Below are 18,603 nucleotides of genomic sequence, written 5' to 3'. Positions count from 1 at the left end.
TCGTACTGTTGCCTATAATTGGTTATATGTATTTCATTTGAACTTTGGTGGATAGTTGTCTCATTGTCAATCATACCAAATTTCCTTATTCTTATATTTTGTTAGAGAGCTATCTGATTGTTTTGACAATTATTCTTTTTATTTGAGGAGAAGAAAATAAAAACAATTATTGTAAACTCTATTGTGGATGCTATAACAACGATAGTAGCAATACCAAACATAATATCGGTGATACTAAAAACATTCTTACCAGAACAATCCTCAAGGCATCTGTCATCCTCTGTATGTATCTGAAAGATAGGTAGAAATAGTCTTATAACAACAATTAGTCTATGACAGTTTCATATTTAGACTCATGGAGGTTCATCGATTTATTTTATAGTCTGGGAGAACATGATTTATTAATAAGTTGATAATGGGTTCGGAACCAGCATTCAGTAATAACGATTACTCTAAGATCGGTAATTTGAGCTTTGGTCCCTTTTTGTTATCTGATTGTGTGTGCACAGTACCGTTCTGATGATTCAAACCTTTCCCAACCTTTTCACATTATTAGATGAGCCTATCCTAACCCAGGAGCCCGTAATTAATTGATTGTCGTTTATACCTATTTGCTATAATTGTTTTTTTTTTTTATAGTTGTAGTATAAATCTGACCGTTCGTTTTCTCTTTTAAACTGTTCCACATTTGGTTTTCTCGGGGTATGTTTAGCTTGCCATTCAGTATTCACATCCCCTGTATTAGTTTTATAACCGTACTTTATAGTATGCCTGATCTCTAGTTTATGGTTTTTAAAGTGTTGTGAAAAACTATATTCAAAAGCAATATTTCTATATGATACTTTCTCATTTGTTCATTACGAACATTAGTTTGAATAAGGTTATGCTAAATGAATATATTGACCATAATAGGTCATAAATATAACTGACTGGTCAATTAAACAGCAAAATCTTTTTTATTCAAATACAAAATATATACCTTGTCTGCAAACCATTTTGACACTACATTAGTCTTGTGCTTTCTTTTGTGATCTGGGCATGTCCATTCTTCTTTAGATGATAATGTATGGTTAAAGAAGCAAAGCTCTGTCCCACAAACTATACCAAATTGAATGGTAAATGGCAAATCTCTAGTACAATCAGAATCCTTCGAAACTGAGAAATAGAAATTGGAAATACTTTTTATAGCATGCGTAAGGCATTCCTGAGCTGTAGATGCAATTGTTGGTACAATGGAGATTTTGTTTTCTTTGTGTGAAAGAGAAACTATAAATCTGTTTCCCCGAATGTCAAATCTCATATCGTGTTCCCCGTCAATTGTAACATCAGCACTGTCTGTAAAGAGCATCAAACGACTGGATTTTGCACTGACCCGTAACTTCCACATTGATATAAAAGTGGCAATGAACCTGTACAAAATGGCAGGTGGAACAACTTCCTCCTTGAACCTGTAAGCTAGATGGATGCTTCTGTCAAGCTCTATCTGTTGGCTCTCTTCTCTTTTGGTACTAATCATGCATGGCACCAAGAAAAAGTCTGATCCATCTTCATCGTCTTTTTGTCTACAAATTATGTCTAAATGAACTAACATGTCTACCATATAATCTTTATGTTGTGATATCTCCCGAAAACGGTCTTGCTTCCATATTTCATATAAATCCTTTTTCATCAATTTCCCGCTTCCTTTAAGATCTCTTAATATGTTATGGAGATGTTCCGGCCAAAACTGTTCATCAGTGACAATGGAACGTAGCACATCCACCAAAAACACAGGATCTATTATAACATTATCTTTCAGGCCAGCTTCGTCAAAGTAAATCAGTTTTCCTAGGGCATGGTTAACCTTCATGAACTTTTTCAGCTGATTAGGAGTTAATGCCGATTGTTCATTTTGCTTGTTTATGTCATTCAGTTCATCAATTGATAGTATTTTCGTTTTTTACTCCACTTTTTTGGCCAATTGAAGTTCAAGGGGAACACATTTTGTTGGCATCAATTCTCCGCAGCGAGGATGGTCTAATGCAATCTCCACCAACTGTTTCTTTAATGTGTCTATTTCTTCGTCTTCCCTGTTTGTTGCATCAATAAAGATAAGTGGTTGATATAGAAGATGCTGTTTTCCTCCATGGTGTTCAAAGAGTTTTCCGATTGCGTCTTCCAACTCATGTCTCTGTTCCTCTACATCGCCCTAAAATATACAAAGATAAAAAAATCATTCAGCTATATCAGTTATTTTATTAGTATTATTGCAGTTTTGTACATTAGGGGGTCCAAACTTTGGTTTCAATTTCAAATTCATTCATATATAGCCCAATACAGGATACAGGCAAAAGTAGCAAAAATAGATTGAACAAAAAGGAATTGTTTTGTTAATACAGCAGGTTATACATGAGAACAGTGAATACAGATTAAGATAATTTACATGTGCATAGTTCCTGAAATCATGATAGTACTTACTTTTACTTGATCCTTGTGGGTCGCAACAAATTTAATTTTTGGATACTCTTCATTTTCTGTCAATGTCTTACAATATGTTAGGACAGAATTAACCCAATGTTCCAGGTAAACTATAACAAAGAATATGCAAATAAATATGTATGAAAGTATAAAATGTACATCCAATTATAACAGAGACAGAGATGTGTATCGTCTGTATGAAATTTTCAAAGTAAAATACAAATGTTGATATCAAAATGGCAATACTTTAACATGTTAACCAAACAAAACACCAATAATAAATGAATTATTACTGAAGATCCAGGATTAAATCATCTCCACGGACATTAGATAGGCCAACGTTAATACAACTGTAAACCAAATATCATTGACTTATCATAAGCCGTTCCCTTAAAACTGATATAATCACAGCTTTTAACGACGTAAAAATTCAAAATAAATGAACAATGACTCAGGAGGCGGGGCCATGTAATTTCACTGTAAATAAAATGTGCTAATTATCATACAACTTCATACCAAAAATGATTTGACTTACCATCAGTGGTTCCCCTCAAACTAATCCAATTAAAAACGATAACAAATAAACTAAGCAAAAGTTTCATGTTCAATAGGCTGTGACCGAGGGACGGGTGCGTAACCAAATAATCTCCATCGCAATGAGATGTGCCAATGCTATTTCAACTACATACTAAATATATTTGACTTATCATAAGTGGTTCCCTTTAAACTGACCTAATGGAAAATGTTAATTAACTGTTGACGCTAATGCCAAAACCAACACGGTTACCGTCACAAATTGTTGATTAATACGACGTATCTGTGTTTCATATCACAAAAGACATGTTTTTTTTGCGGTCTAAAATATTCATATACCAAGATGTCAGATCTGTATTATTCCGATTGTGTTGATTTCTAAATTGTGACACTTTTATTGAAAGTTGAATTGTATAGCGGGTAATGAACGGACAGCAGGGGACCCTTAACATGTTGACCTACCCGATCTCACTATGTTTGGTGGATAGTAGTAAAACCTACCATGTCGACCCACCGGATCGCACTCTGTTTGAATGACATTCGATTCCCTCAATTGTTTTTCATCTTTGTTTGTTTATAGATTATAGAATTTACAATGTTGAAAGGCAGTTAACTACAGTACGGTCATATTCGCCATTCAAAGGAACAAAAACTTAATTAAAAGGATGTCTAGTGAATTAACAAAATATGCAAAGGGTTCTGCTCCCAACAAAAAACAAAGTCAAATTATTATGTTTTTAAAAGTTTGAGCTCGATTCTGCATTGTCATAAAGAAAAGTCTTCTTTCTAAGATTCGTTAAAATCCCGGGTGGTTTCACAAGTGATTGATGGATAAAATACTTTTACTTTAGCCAGTTTTAAAACTAACTGCTAAAATATCGTCCATTTTAAATTAAAAATGAAGAAAAGAAAAAGATAAATTGTCAAATGTTTGCTCAGTATACTGTTTTCCGATATAAAAGCATCAATCCAAGTTTTGTCAAAGGTTTGACAGTAAAAAAATCAATCAACAAACAATAATTTCAACTAAAAGTTGATCTACAATTTTGGCTGACTTATTTTCTTGTAGATACTTCTTTTCATTTAGATTGATTGGATTATCACTCTTCCTTTTTCAGCAACAAAATGCAGAATTCTGAGAAAATAGCAGTTTAAGAGCAATTATTTCGATTATGTCCTATGATAATGTATGTAATTGTTTACATATTTGCAATCGTAGATCTTGTCAATTTATCATTTGCCTAAAAAAAGACTCGTTTTATATTTGTAGATTTCAAGATACAAAACACAAAATAAGAAAAATTCCATATTGAGGGCCATTACTTCTTCAAGGAACCATATTTGTTATGTTTAGTCTATTAATATTTAACGAGAGCTTGGTTTAGTGATCTGTATTTAAAGCGTCTTCTAAAACTTTGAAATATTTAAGTAGTATGTAAAATATATTATTTTCTTACTCTTCTGTAAGTAAATAATCACTTTATTCAACTTATTAATTTCTATATAAATTGACACCGCATCTTACTTATTAATTTGTATGTAATTAATATGTAAATGTACATTATATTCCACTTGTTTATTTTTTTTGTAATTGGACACATGATTTTATTAATACATTTGTATATAAACGGTCAATATCAGTACAATATATTTTACTGCTTTATTTGCATGTAAATAGACAATACGTTTTACTTACTTTTTTGTATATAAATGGACAATATATTTTACTCGTCAATTTGTATGCAAATGGACTATATATCTTACTGCTTTATGTGTAAGTAAATGGGCTTTATGTTTTACTTATTTGTGTGTTAGTTAATAGAAAATATATTTTAGTTATTTGTTGGTAAGTAAATGGACAATACATTTTACTCATTTATTTGTATATAAAAGGACGATATATCTTACCTTTTTATTTGTATGTAAATGGACGATGAACCTTATATGTATTTGTATGTAAATGGACAATATATTTTGCTTATTTATTTGTATTAGAAATGACAATATATCGTACTTATTTTATTTGTATATAAATAGACAATATATTTTACTAATTTATTTGTAAGTAAATTGACAATATATTTATCTAATTTACAAATATTATTTACCTGCTGTATTTCTTTGCCCTTGACAGCCAGGGAGTTCTGTATAGTCTGGTATTTCTTCGTGAATATCCTTGCTGCCATTGAATATCAGAAGAAATGTTCCTCTACTAGTTATGAATAGCTGGTGAGTCATTTGATAGATTTTTTGACCTCCAAAATCCCACAAATCTATCGGTACAATAACCATTTCATAATTTCCTTTTGTACATTCAGAGCGGAGAAGTCTGAAAATGTCATCCTCTGACATATCCATGGCAATCACGTTATCATCACTCGTAGTTCCATCCATTCTTGCACTTCCATCATCTAGGGTTTTATTATTCGAGGTACTTTTACCTGAAAAGCAAGGTGTTATAATTTTATTGTTCTAGAAGGTTGTAATTTAAACCAAATGCAAATTTCAACAAAAATGGATAAACATGATAGCTCAGATAGAAATGTTTTATGTTTTAATGACCCAACATTTTACTAAGTTAATAGTTTGTGTTTGACCGCTTTGAATGTCACTGACATTTATTAAACAGACAGTTACTATACATAAATAATCACAAAGCATAAACGTTTTATTGATCTCAAAATGAAACATATGTATACTCTATGTCACTGAACAACCCAAGTGCACCCGGAAGTGGAACCCTTGCGAAAGGGAAATATCAGTTTGACTGTGCGAGATGTTTAAATATGCAGCCATATCTGGTTGGAATGCGGCTGTTAAATCCAATGCATAATGTAACGAAAATGCCACTCCTTGTGCTCTTTAAAGGATCATTGCAACAACTCTCCGGGAGGCCGGTATTTGGCCTGTTGATCTGCAAAATATATGTCACTATCTAACATATCTTAATCATTCAGTGACATTTCAAATGTTTACACCTGCATCCTTGTCTACCTCCGCCTTGCAGAACCTGCCTATTGCATTTATTGTTAATTTGTTCTCGTCCCGAACATGCATTAAATGTTTGCCATTGGACATTAAGCAAACAGTGATTCATCAATCAATCATTATACAATCTTAATAAGATTTCAGATACGACGATTTCTAAAATAGCAGCCATTAGTCCACTGATACTCATATTGTTTTCATAGGAATGCATCAATATTGTTCTGTATAACTTTTTATCCTGCAATCGACCTTTCTACTATACAAATGCAGGGTAGCAGTAAACAAATGAACGATAAACGTATACAAGACATTATTGTCTTCTGGTATCCTGATTCAGTTGCAAGTGAAAGGTTATGCTCAAATTACCTTTTATATAAGAGTTCAATTTGGGGGTCCTCAATGCAGTCCGCATTTAGGCATGTCGATTTCATTCAATAGCGATTAGGATAGGAAAAAAATGTACGTTTAAGCTCAATGTTTAATTGCAAGATTAAACAATATTCGTACACTGTAAACAAATAAAAAAATGTATTTGTACTCTCTTCGAAACAGAAGAAAAGCTCGGCAAACCTCACTTTCCTCTCTGTTTATAAGAGCTCGTCAAATAGATTTTACATTTTCCTACACTGTACGAATATTGTTTATGTAATAACTATAAAAAACACTTTTGCAAGTTTTCCAAGAAGACATGCGTCGCTTTCAAACATTAGAAGAAATGGCAAACTCAATGTTACTAGCATTGTAAGCGAAACCCAAAATATAACATCTTAGCATATATAAAAGTGCACAGCTGTCCTCTAGAAGAATATTTGAAAGTTTGATTGAATTCTGTCATGCCGTTTTAAGAAGTTGATGATTGACACAAAGTTTGACATCGACTACGAAGGTGACAGCATAAACATTGACGACAACGAAAACGACGACAAGACGTCACAAGATGACAGAAATGATCCATATATACCGCTACAACATCATTACATGTCTTTGTCATGTTTCAATGAAGAATAATGGACTGCATTGAATGACGCTTACTTTCTAATCATAAACTGAAGATTACTTAATTTTTGACAATTTAAGTCACATTACCGATTAACACCATACAAATCAACATGCATCTAGTTTTCATTGAACACAACACAATGTGAAAGTTAAATATAAAAAATAGAAGATGGGTTGATTGCCAATGAGACAGCTCTCCACAGGAAACCAAATGACACGAAAATTAACGATTATAGTTCACCGTACTGCCTTCAACAATGAGCAAAGCCCCTACGGCATAGTCAACTATAAAAGGCCCCGAAATGCCAAATGTCAAACAAGAAAACTAACAGCCTAATATATGAACGAAAAAACGAATATGTTATACAGCAACAAATGACAATCACTGAATTACAGGCTCCTGATTGGGTACAGGCACATACAGAATGTGGCGCGGTTACACTCGTTTGAAGGCGCAAACCCTCTTCCTAGCCTTGGCCAGTGGTGCAACAGTACAACATAAGAACAAACTATAAAAATCAGTTTAAAAAAGGTTTAACTCATCAAATGGAAACAAATATAATACATCTATCAACACCACAGAGTGGACGTGGACGGGAACTAATACATCCCAACAACAAAACGACACTTAATACAGATCTGAGAGTACTCGCAGTTACTGACAGCTAGTTCAAAGCCAATAACAACTAGGAAAAATAAAAGCTTAATAGAGCTATCAAGACACATATTTGACTTGTTCTTCTATTACTACAAATATTAATCATTCTAAACTTATAGATATATTGAAAAATATACTTTACCTTTGTTTCATAAACAAATAAATGATATTTGGATTTAGGGGAGGATCAAATCCTAATTTCATAGTTTAGTTTTGTTTTTTTATTATATTTGTATTCTGTGTACTTTCGTACCACACAATCGTATCGAAGGGGAATATATCTATTCGAGTAAATGTTTTTCAATATAAATCTGGGTATAACTATATCCGTTACAATCGTTACAATTCCTTTTTGAACACTAACATTTAAAAAAACGCCCCAATTAGATATATAAATAGAAATAAAAAAACTGAAATATCAGCAAGGGCCCGTTTACACTGTGTTGTGTGAGGCAGCGACAGCAATACATATTCCGGGGGTATGTTCTGCTGAATATGTTTGCTGTTTGTCGTTTAGTTCGACTGGAATTTTTGATTGTCCCTTTGGTATTTCTGTCGATTTTGTATGCTGAGACACACACAACCGAAGACACCTGCTTCAATGAAAATCATTACATGTGTGTTTTTTAAATGCATATAATTATTGTACACATTCACACATAATAATAATTTAAAATACCTTTAAATGCTTTCTGTATAAATTTTGGGAGACTAAGGAAAGATTTGAGCTTTGACTTCTTTTTATCTTCTTGTGGAATACTTTTACTAGATTCAGCTCCACCTGGATCTGTCATTTCTTCAATAGATTTACCAGCACCTAGATCTGTGATTTCATCATCGGTAGTTAAAGCAGCGAGATCTTTAGTTTCCTCACCAGAATTTTCAGCAACTGAATCTATCATTTCCTCGCTAAATGTAACAGTACCTAGATTCGTTATTTCTGTACTCCTCAGGTAGCTCTGTACAGTGGCGTTTAAGATAGTCCCTAATATGATATATTGTCAAAATTATAAAAAACATAAATTTAATCACAAATCAATTTATAGATAAAAATAATGATCACATTTTTACATGAAGTGTTTCGGCGTGTACACACAAGGTAAGAAATTTTACTTTCACGAAATATGGTCTAAAAAACGGTCTAAATAGGTGAAGGGAGTGTGGCATGTAAACTAGTCTGACAGTCGTTTGAATAGATTGTTTGACATTTTCTTTCACATTATAAATGCTTTTCAAATTTTGATTCACATATGATGTATATGCATTCATTCATTCATTTTTTCCTCAATTAAGAACATCATACATCGCATCTACATTAAGGCCGTTTTTACACTACTTTCGACAAGGGCAGATAAATCTGTTCAATCTCAATAAATATTCATGCGTCTTGTACCCGCGACGCCATGATCGAGATGAAGAATGTCCAGTTCACCATCTCGTGATGAAACAACGTTACAGCAATCATTGCCTTAGGGTGCGGAATGGTCCAAATCAGGGTAATTATCGAAAAATAGTAAACATTGATGTAGAATTTATGTGAGTTAGACGATTTTCTATAAAGTATTAAGCCCCGCCTTCTACGAATTTTAAGCCAATCAGAAACTACCTGCTTCAATTAGGAGCTTGCATCAATATTTTTCTCGAGCACCTGTAAGGTGACGAAAAATGAGGAAATATGGACAGAAAAGTGGAATTTTTGTTAATCTAGCTAGATATTTGGTAGCAATACACAGTTAGAAGTTTAGTTTCGCATTTTGGTCATGGTGAATTTTTTTAAATATGAAAGTTTTTGTAGAATAAAATTGATTTTTAGATAGCTGAAGAATAATATAGCCTTCCAGTGGGTTTATATGAACATCAAGATTGTTTTTGCATGTTTTATATGCCATTTTTCTGTTTGACAGTCCGTATTTTCACATCCGTACCGCCCATAGGTCCAGAAATTATTGTAGTATTTTTCAACATAGATTTGAACCTCGAACTTTTCAATTCAATTTTATGGAAAAATGAGCAGAAATGCATAATTTGTTTTGGACCTCTTGATAGATAAATATCTATGGTTTCAGGAAAGGTATCACTTTAATGGATTGAAATTCTCCTTTGGACCAAATTGTGGGGACTTTGGGGACATTTTCATCCTCCTTTTTGCAATATTTTGTACCAAATAAATGCAGATTGTTGCCATGGTTACACCAAAAAGAGATTATATTTCACCATTATAACTATAGGAAATCAAATCTATGGAAGATGCTGATTCCATATATATAAACATAGAGCCTTATTTGTTAGAAAGCAAGGAAAAGAGAGTGGTTAAAAACTATGAGTGATAATTTTAAGTTTTTCTCCTAACTGTGTATTGCTACCTTTAGTAAGAATTAACCTCACAACGTCACAAGAAATGCAAACGGTACGTATAAGCGGAGTAGTTTGCAAAATTCAGGCCTCCACCTGATGATGTTGACATTGTTGTGCCTCCGACAGTGTCGGGTATCTACTAGCCTTATTTATGCATTCTTTCGGTTAAAAAGAAGTTATTTGCACTGATAATTCTATTATTTTCACATTTGAGTTGATTTAATTTTGTATTTGGGTCGCATTTTCTTTACAAATGCATATAGGCACAAAAATCAGGGATACATTTGTTACAAGATGGGGAAATTATCCTCCTTCATGTTCATTGTCTTCAAGCAGGGAAAGTGATAAATATAGATCAGAGTTGTTGCAGCGCGTGAAAGCAAAAAATAAAATAGCCTTTTAAGACGTCATAATTATTTGCACTAGATACATGTAGTTATGCAGCAATTAACTTGAAGCTTCTCCCAAAAGTTATCAGAAAACGTAATCACCTGTACCTTAGCTCAATATTGATAATATTTGTCAAATTGAGATACTTGTTATTTTCACTTTGGCGCTTACCTACAACCGATTTGTAAAGACTCCATGATTAGTTTAGTTAACATATATTTTAAACCTGTACGGTAGCCCTGAATAATAATGATATTTGAGATACATGTACATGTAATTTTTTCTTCAACAGATTTGTAAACACTCTGTAGTCAGCGTTGTTAACATGTTACACCTGTACCGTATATGTAATATTTTACTTGGACTTTATCTACAACAGATTTGTAAACTCTACCTTGTCACCTTAGTTAACATGTTGCATCTGTTCTGTCGTCCAAATAATAATAATATTATTTGAGATACATGTTTATTTTTACTAAATGACGTGACACTTTCCTTCGATATATAAACACACTGTGCCTGTGGTCGGCCTTGTTGACACGTTACACCGATACCATAGTTCAAATAATGATAATAATATTTTAGATGCATGCTACTAGACAGATTCCTTAACACTCTTTATATAATCAGTTTGAATAATATTTATCATATGATACCCTATGGACATATTTGCTTTTCATATGTGTTGACTATTTGAATGCGAGTCATTTCATCCCGGATAAATTTTCGAAAACATACATATACATAGGGACATATTTTACAAGAAAAGAAGGCATGTGCCAGATATATACATAAACATTTCCCTGTCATCTAAGTCAAAATAACTCTATGGACATATATCTGATTTTCATGTCATGATATGTCACTATTAGAATGAGAGCTCCAGTCCTTTCACTATAACTGGGTACAATTTTACTACGTCCATAAATTGCATAACAGAAAGGAAGGCACGTGAGAAATAAATATTAAAATTCACAAGTAAGCTAGGTTAGCTAACTATGTGGACATGTCAGCTTTGAGTTTAATACATACAAGTACGTACATTTGTACCAATATGAAACATGTATATGCATGTACATTTTGTATATATAATATATTTTAAGCCGATTCTGGTTGACTACCAACTTACTAAAATGTCCTTGTTATTTAAGCAAGATATTAAAGTTTGTTCACTTTTGTTTATATTCATTATGTTATTTAGGTTTGTAATTTAATGGCATTTATTGATGTAAACTTGCTATTTATATTTTTACATAGCTTCCTAGAAAATCTGGCTGGTAACTGTTTATGTGCTATTTACATTAAAATTGTAGCACTTCACAGTTGCTGGGTAGGTAAAATATCTCAGCATTAAGAACATGGCAGAAAGAAGATGAAGCTTTCAAGAAAAGAAAAACATGAAACTGAAATGATGAGTTCCTGGGGTCATTGCCTATTTCAATTGCTGATGTAAAAGAAGTCCATACTGACCATGTACTTGTAAGTTTTACTATCTGGAATTGACTGTTTAACTTATGTTATCAACACTTATTTAAGACTGTATGAAGTCCTATAATTGCTTATTGCCACTTTATTTTGAGTCTGGTCATGTGGTGGATAGTTCGATCATTGGCAATCATACCACATCTCATTTTTAAATCATACAGAAACCCAACAACAAAAAATAACTGGTACTGTTGAGCTTTAAATTGTATTTTTAATAAGACAATTAAACAGATGATACTTAGAAAATTATTCCTTAGACCAGTGTAGATAGAATGTGTAATTTTTTTAACTAAGATAAAAGAAGTTGTGTAAGCGGAATTTTTTTTTCAAGATACTCTTTGATGTCAATGATACGGCATGAACTGTGAATACAAAGGTACAATGTACATGATATAAGTAAAGTATGAGGGTTCATGATGTATCCGTAGTCTCTGTATGCATTAAATGAAACTGTAAAGGGCAGAAAGAGCATCAGCTAGACATTGTTTTGAAATGTTTATATTTTAAGATACTAGGTAATGTTCAATGTTGACTTCATATAATTATTAGTCCCCTACTGACATAGTCGAAGGGACTATAAATTTACACTCAGTCTGTCTGTTTGTTTTGTTCATATGATAATATTGCAAAGTTGTAGTCTTCAGACTTAAAAAAATTCATACAAAGAATCAGTTCTCCGCACTTTTTTCGTCATTCTTGAAGATATTGATTTGACATTTCTTGGATAGTTGACACCATGACAAGTTATAGATAAGTTAGCATTTTGGTCCAGCACAATGCATTTTTATTTGGTAGGCGATTATATATTGCCATGCAATACTCTCAGAATGCTTGTTTGAATGCTGTTTGAATAGTAGAAAATGCTAAAAGATAATATGAAGAATGACATAAGAAATACCAGGTTTACTCTGTCAGTTTTTCATTCACTATAGCCAGTTGTATATTGCATTTATATTTATTTAATCGTAGAAAGCATGTTACATTGTACAACGGACCAGTTATGTTCAAAATTAAAATTAAACTGAAGAAGTTATGACGTGTGAGGAATGAATAATTCATTGCTGACAATAATAAATTATGGACCGTTCGTTAATAGGGCAAAACACAATATTTCCTAGGTGGCTCACGCTGTTTACATTTTGAGAGTAAGGGTAACAAACGTTGAATTATATATTTGTACAATTATTTTGTATATGTTCATGATAAATGTTGTATTAAGATACTTGTTAGCTCATATCATATTGCTGAAAAACCAAATTATAGGACCATGTTTGCTAAAATTCATTGAAAAAAATGCATGCAAAAAAAAAGATATTTTTTTTATTTCCAAACTTAGAAAAAATATTGCTTTAATCAGCTATACCAAGATATCAAAGATAAATAATGATTTAGAAGATGGTTGAATTCATGCTTTGGTATAATTTTGTAAAAATATTATTTCATAAAAAAATTGTATAAATTCTTGGAACGCGAACTGATCTTTACACGAGATTAATATGCAAATATACAATTAATGTATGCAAAATTCCTTCCATAACATTAAGGAGATGTTAAAGATATATTTATTTCTATATTTCTTTTAGTATTTTTATGTTGCAAATGTGTAAATGGTTGATTATGCGGTCACAATTTGACAAATAGAATTTTCTGTAATTTCAGAAAAATAATGCATTCGTTTATTCTTGCATATCACTGATTACTGGTATAAATGGGATTGCAAAAAAAGGAAAATCACTGCTGAAATTTTGGGATTTTGTTATTGCTAACATGACACTGTCCCATATTTGGCCTTAAAACTATTGCACTATTTTTTTTAATTCAAGATGTATTATTACAGGCTGAAAACTCATACGTTTGTAAAAGTAAAATCTTTCTTTTTCTAAGTTCATTACAAAATGTAGAGTTTTTCCTTAATTTCTGTTGAAATATTACACTTGCATAATTTTATAGTAAAATCAGAGACATATACTTTTATGTCTCTGGTTAAGTTAAAAGATTATAGGTCCTTTTGAAATGGAAAGTCACATATTGACACACTTGATCACACTTGTATTTAACATCATTGCAGATGGATTGAAAGCTTTAAAGTTCTTTAATAATCAATATCTTTTATAGTTTATCTTCCATTATTTAAGTGTTCTGCACATATGAGATAATTGAAACGATTCAATTACTATAACTTGGTCCAACTGGCAACTACAAAAAGCAGAGACATATTAATGTCTCTGAAAAAGGTAAAGTAGCTCTACTGGACTTTTCATAACCATAAAACTCTTTATTGTAGTAAATGTACCTCAAATAAAAATGGACACATCGTATATATTTGGAAGTACTTATATCCACTCACACAAAGTTGAAATATTCTTATGAATGTTAAACACACCGGCTTTTATGTTAAAAGAAATATTATTTTATCTCTCGTTACACGCGGAAACAATCCTCACTTTCCCCGGTACCAAGTAAATCGCGATCTTTGTTGCGATTTAAAACATCGCCGACAATAGAATTTTCGTTTAAATTTTTATTTTTTGGCCAAGCACAACCTTTTCATCTCAAACAAATGCCACCAACTGAAGAAAATTATGTTTTGCATTAAAATACAATTCTGAATCTTGCTGGGGGTTTCACCAATTGTATTTCTGAGAGTCATACGAGGTAAGCAAAGTTGGCAAAATCACGGAATTTGACCTTCAGAGATGTAAAATTCATTAAAAATAAACAATTTAAAAAAATTATTCTAACCCCCAGCACTTTTAAGCGACCTTGGTGGTTGCTTAACCTACTGTTAAAATTTGGCAGAGAATGGTGAAGGGAAAAAACTTGTGCTCGAGCCAAATACAAGCGACAGTTTTAACTTATGAAAATGGCATGTCACGTGACAGAGTGAGGGTCACGGTCATATTTTTATGTTCAGTGATGAGAAATCAGACGACCTTTCGTTATTGCCCATGTACGACTATGAATTATTTCACATTAAGCCAGAGCTGACAATTCCGTTTCTACCCCCCTTTTTTCGTCATTTTTACAAAATTGCGTCCTTAATGTAGCTACGATGTGAAAAAAGTTTGACACTCTGTGCAAGTCATTTGAACATCTGAAATGGTTTTAATACGCCTTTAATTCTAAGTACTGTGCCATCTTAAAATCCAGAGTTGTGACATATGCAGTTTGCACGAATGATGAGTATCCTGGTGTCAGTAAAGAAGATTATCGTCACAACAGATTCAAGAATCTTCTGGAGAATATTGATTTCAGAGGGAAAAGAGACAAAATATTGCCATTATCATTCCAATGAATTGCACTCTCTGATATGCATTTCCAAAAGGCTACAATTTGATAACACTTTGGTGGTAATTTTGAATAGTTAATTAAAATGGCACAAAAAGATTTTGCCTACTTCCTAAACGATTATATTAAAAACAATATCAGTCGTATCTCTAATAAAATAAACAAAAATATGTACTTCTCATAAAATTTTTTCCTCAAGGTTTAACTCGAAATGAAGGCAACTGAAACTCCAACTATGATTCGAATTTTGACCTTAATTCTGAAAACAATTCTAACATTAATTAAGAATCGAACTCTAGCTCTCTCGGAACACACAACTCCTAGTTTCATTTAACTTCCCAATTACCAGTCTTCGTTTGGTTTAATAAGGCATACCTTTCTTTAAGAAAATCCATCTACGTTCCTGAATGTCCATACCGGCCCTTCCTATGTAAATCCAAATACCATCCGTAGATTCACGTTGTTCTGGAACTTCCTCTCCCACTAAAATCTTAGCTAGAGCTGTCTTTCCAACCCCGAATGGACCAGTCAGGAAAATTCTGTTCCAATAACATTTGTAGGCCCCACTCTTTAATAGATCTTTAAATTCTTTATCAGAAAATATCTGTATTTCATCTGTGGGGCCTGTATGTTAAAACAAAATTATTATAAAAAACAAAATTTAGACATCAATTTATATTATTATTCTGCCAAAAAGAGATAGCAGTATGAAAAAGAAGTTGCACGTGATGTCCTGCAACGCATACACTTTCAATATTAGACATTGAAACCGACTGTTGTACTCGATTCTTATAATAAGAATTCATAGTATCGTTAGATAAGTCACAGTTAAGAATATCTTAACAGACTAAAAAACCATTTTCTATTGATAATGCATATACCTAGTCAAAAATATGGCATTTGATTTCCAATTTTCCGTTTATGGATATAGTAAAGCGTTTTGCTTTTTGTCTGCTTTTCAGGACTACCTTTTTTTAATTTACATTCGAGTTCGGTTTTGTGTTACTACATTTTTTGTATCTACCTTTAGTGTACATCATAAAATTACATCAACTATCTTATCATTCCCTTACGCAAACCTTAAGAACATTTGTGTCCCAACAAATATATAATGAGTTATTGAAACTATTCAGCATGTTGTTTAACAATGAGTGGCTGCCCAAAAGATTTCAAAATTGTTACATTGAACACCTTAATATTATACAATTCGAAACGATATATTAAATCATTTCTTCATACATAATCTTACAAATTCGAAAGAAAATGTTGCTTCCTCAATTGGAATTATAAAAATCAAAGTATTATTAAACAAGGAGTGATCTTGAAATTGCTGCCATGGCACAACTCTTTTTTTTAAATTTTATTCAACAACGATAATGCACATGCTGTTAACAGATTTCTTCACTGGTACAGCTATTTCAGTGAAGATCCCTGTATATTATTACCTAAAACCAGGGTATCTTCAGATATATATTTATAATTCTGTTAGTATATCTATATAAATTATCATTAATACAATATTTATCATTAATACATTATTTATCATTAAAACATTATTTATCATTAATACATTATTTCTTTATTATTTTGATATAATAACTCTAAATATGAGTTTTTATTTCAATAACAGTATCCCTAAATATATATATCATTGTTAACTATCTGAAAGATGTTGAGAGTAAAAAAGAATAACGGGTTATAGTAGCATTTTCGGAATTTGGTTTGTGGTTTAAAATGTTTCTCTATCGTCTGGCTATAACGCTATTTTCAGTTTTTTTATGTGGATTAATTACTTTCACTAAGTATTTTGCCAAATATATAAATGTATAAACCAAAGAAGGTGTGTATACGTAAAATGTTGGTCTCATACAGTAAACATGATTTGTAATCTTCCGTATAATCTATAATTAAAGAATATCAATGTGGGACAAATTAAGAGGTACTTTCAAAACTCATTGAAATTGTAGTTTGAAATAATCATCTATCTAACAGGTAAAATACCCAGAGCTCTGTAAAGTATATAATAAAATAACAATATTGACAATGACACAATAATAATGTTCAAATATAATAATAAATCTTTTCTAGTATCTGTTTTCCTTTACTATTAATTTTTGTTTTTAATAATAATCCATTTTCAAATTCTGACTTAAAAACATAATACAGATTGAGATACGTTGTTCTGTATTTTGACAAATAGTGATTTTTTTGTATAGTAAACGCAATAATTGTAAGTAAAACGTTTATTTCATAATAATGTTCATCATCAATTTTATAACCCCAGATTAAATTCTTTAAAGTAAATATATGTCTACCGATCTTAGCTTTTTCAAATAACCTATATATTTCCCCCCATAACTCATCTAAAAAGTGACAAGTTACAAGAAAAAGGTTCATAGTCTTCTGTGGGTTACAAAATTTGCTTCAAACTAGTTTTTCTAGTTTATGTTTGAAATTATTCTTTTCACTTATACATAGTAAGTAATTTGTTAAAACTCCATGACACAACTCAACATTAAACCAAACATCGAATCATTCTTTAAAACAGAATTAAGGCTAATGCAACAAAGAAAATGATCATTAAATTTATACGTTTCTACAAACATGAAGTGACTGCAAGGACAAAACGAAAATTCGTTATACAGTTTAAAGCAACATCGTAATATTGAAAACCAGTTATTGAATGCTTACCAATGGATGTCTGAAGTTATATTGTAAGTTTGCATTAATTTTAGAAATTTGGTGCTAATGTAGATCTTCGATAGAGTTTTATTTTCATTCATAGGCAGTCGTTAGCTTTCTATGTTGTGTTTTGTGTTCGTTTTTTGTTGTCTTTTGTTCGTTTTTCGTTTTCTACGAAATCATTGTTAGTTAGTTTTCGACCTCTAGAACTCTTTTATATTTTGCTTCATTGGGGTTTATCTTGGATGTATACCACACGTATCATGTTTATCCTATACAAATCTAACCTGTGATTACTTGTGTCAGATTTCTCAATTCCTGGTCTTTCATGACAGACTGTAACATAAAATATGACATCAACTAGTAATAAACTGCAAATAAAACGGTTAACAAGGAGCCTGAATTTCTCACCAGGTATAAGTTATTTATGTTTATTTTTTTATAAAAGGTTTGCCTTTTACACTGAAAGAATGACACGACACTAGTGAGGCCCCAGAAAGAAAGTTTCAGTAAGGGATTATAATGATAATCATTCACCAAATAGTGAATGTTGAAAGCATTTGCGCATATTATGTCATTTGCAATCATTGGAGGGATTTAGTGCTGTTTAAATTAGGAATGTGTTTTTTTTTTTTTTTTTTTACAATTAAATAATCTTTATTGCTTTTATGCTGTCTAACAATTTACCTAGCGTATAGCAGTATTCTACTGTTGCCTATATTTACAGCATTGAGCTCCATATGTATTAATTATTAGGTATCCAGGGA

At 31.7% G+C, this 18,603-nt stretch overlaps 1 protein-coding gene across 1 annotated transcript; it reads right to left on the bottom strand.

The window, feature by feature from the left end:
* Positions 1 to 2,162: 2,162 nt before the first annotated feature.
* LOC127731833 (uncharacterized) lies at positions 2,163 to 18,166 on the bottom strand. Its single transcript, XM_052240673.1, has 5 exons — positions 18,124 to 18,166; positions 15,530 to 15,778; positions 8,316 to 8,621; positions 5,100 to 5,432; positions 2,163 to 2,188 (listed from the first exon to the last, which is right to left on the bottom strand). Exons 1-5 carry the CDS (start codon positions 18,164 to 18,166, stop codon positions 2,163 to 2,165), a joined length of 957 nt encoding a protein of 318 aa, XP_052096633.1.
* Positions 18,167 to 18,603: the final 437 nt, after the last annotated feature.

The sequence above is a fragment of the Mytilus californianus genome, unplaced genomic scaffold, assembly GCF_021869535.1.
Source record: "Mytilus californianus isolate M0D057914Y unplaced genomic scaffold, xbMytCali1.0.p SCAF_20, whole genome shotgun sequence".
NCBI lineage: Eukaryota > Metazoa > Mollusca > Bivalvia > Mytilida > Mytilidae > Mytilus > Mytilus californianus.
The sequence above is the reverse complement of the archived record's forward strand: the minus strand, read 5'-3'. Positions and strand labels throughout refer to the sequence as shown.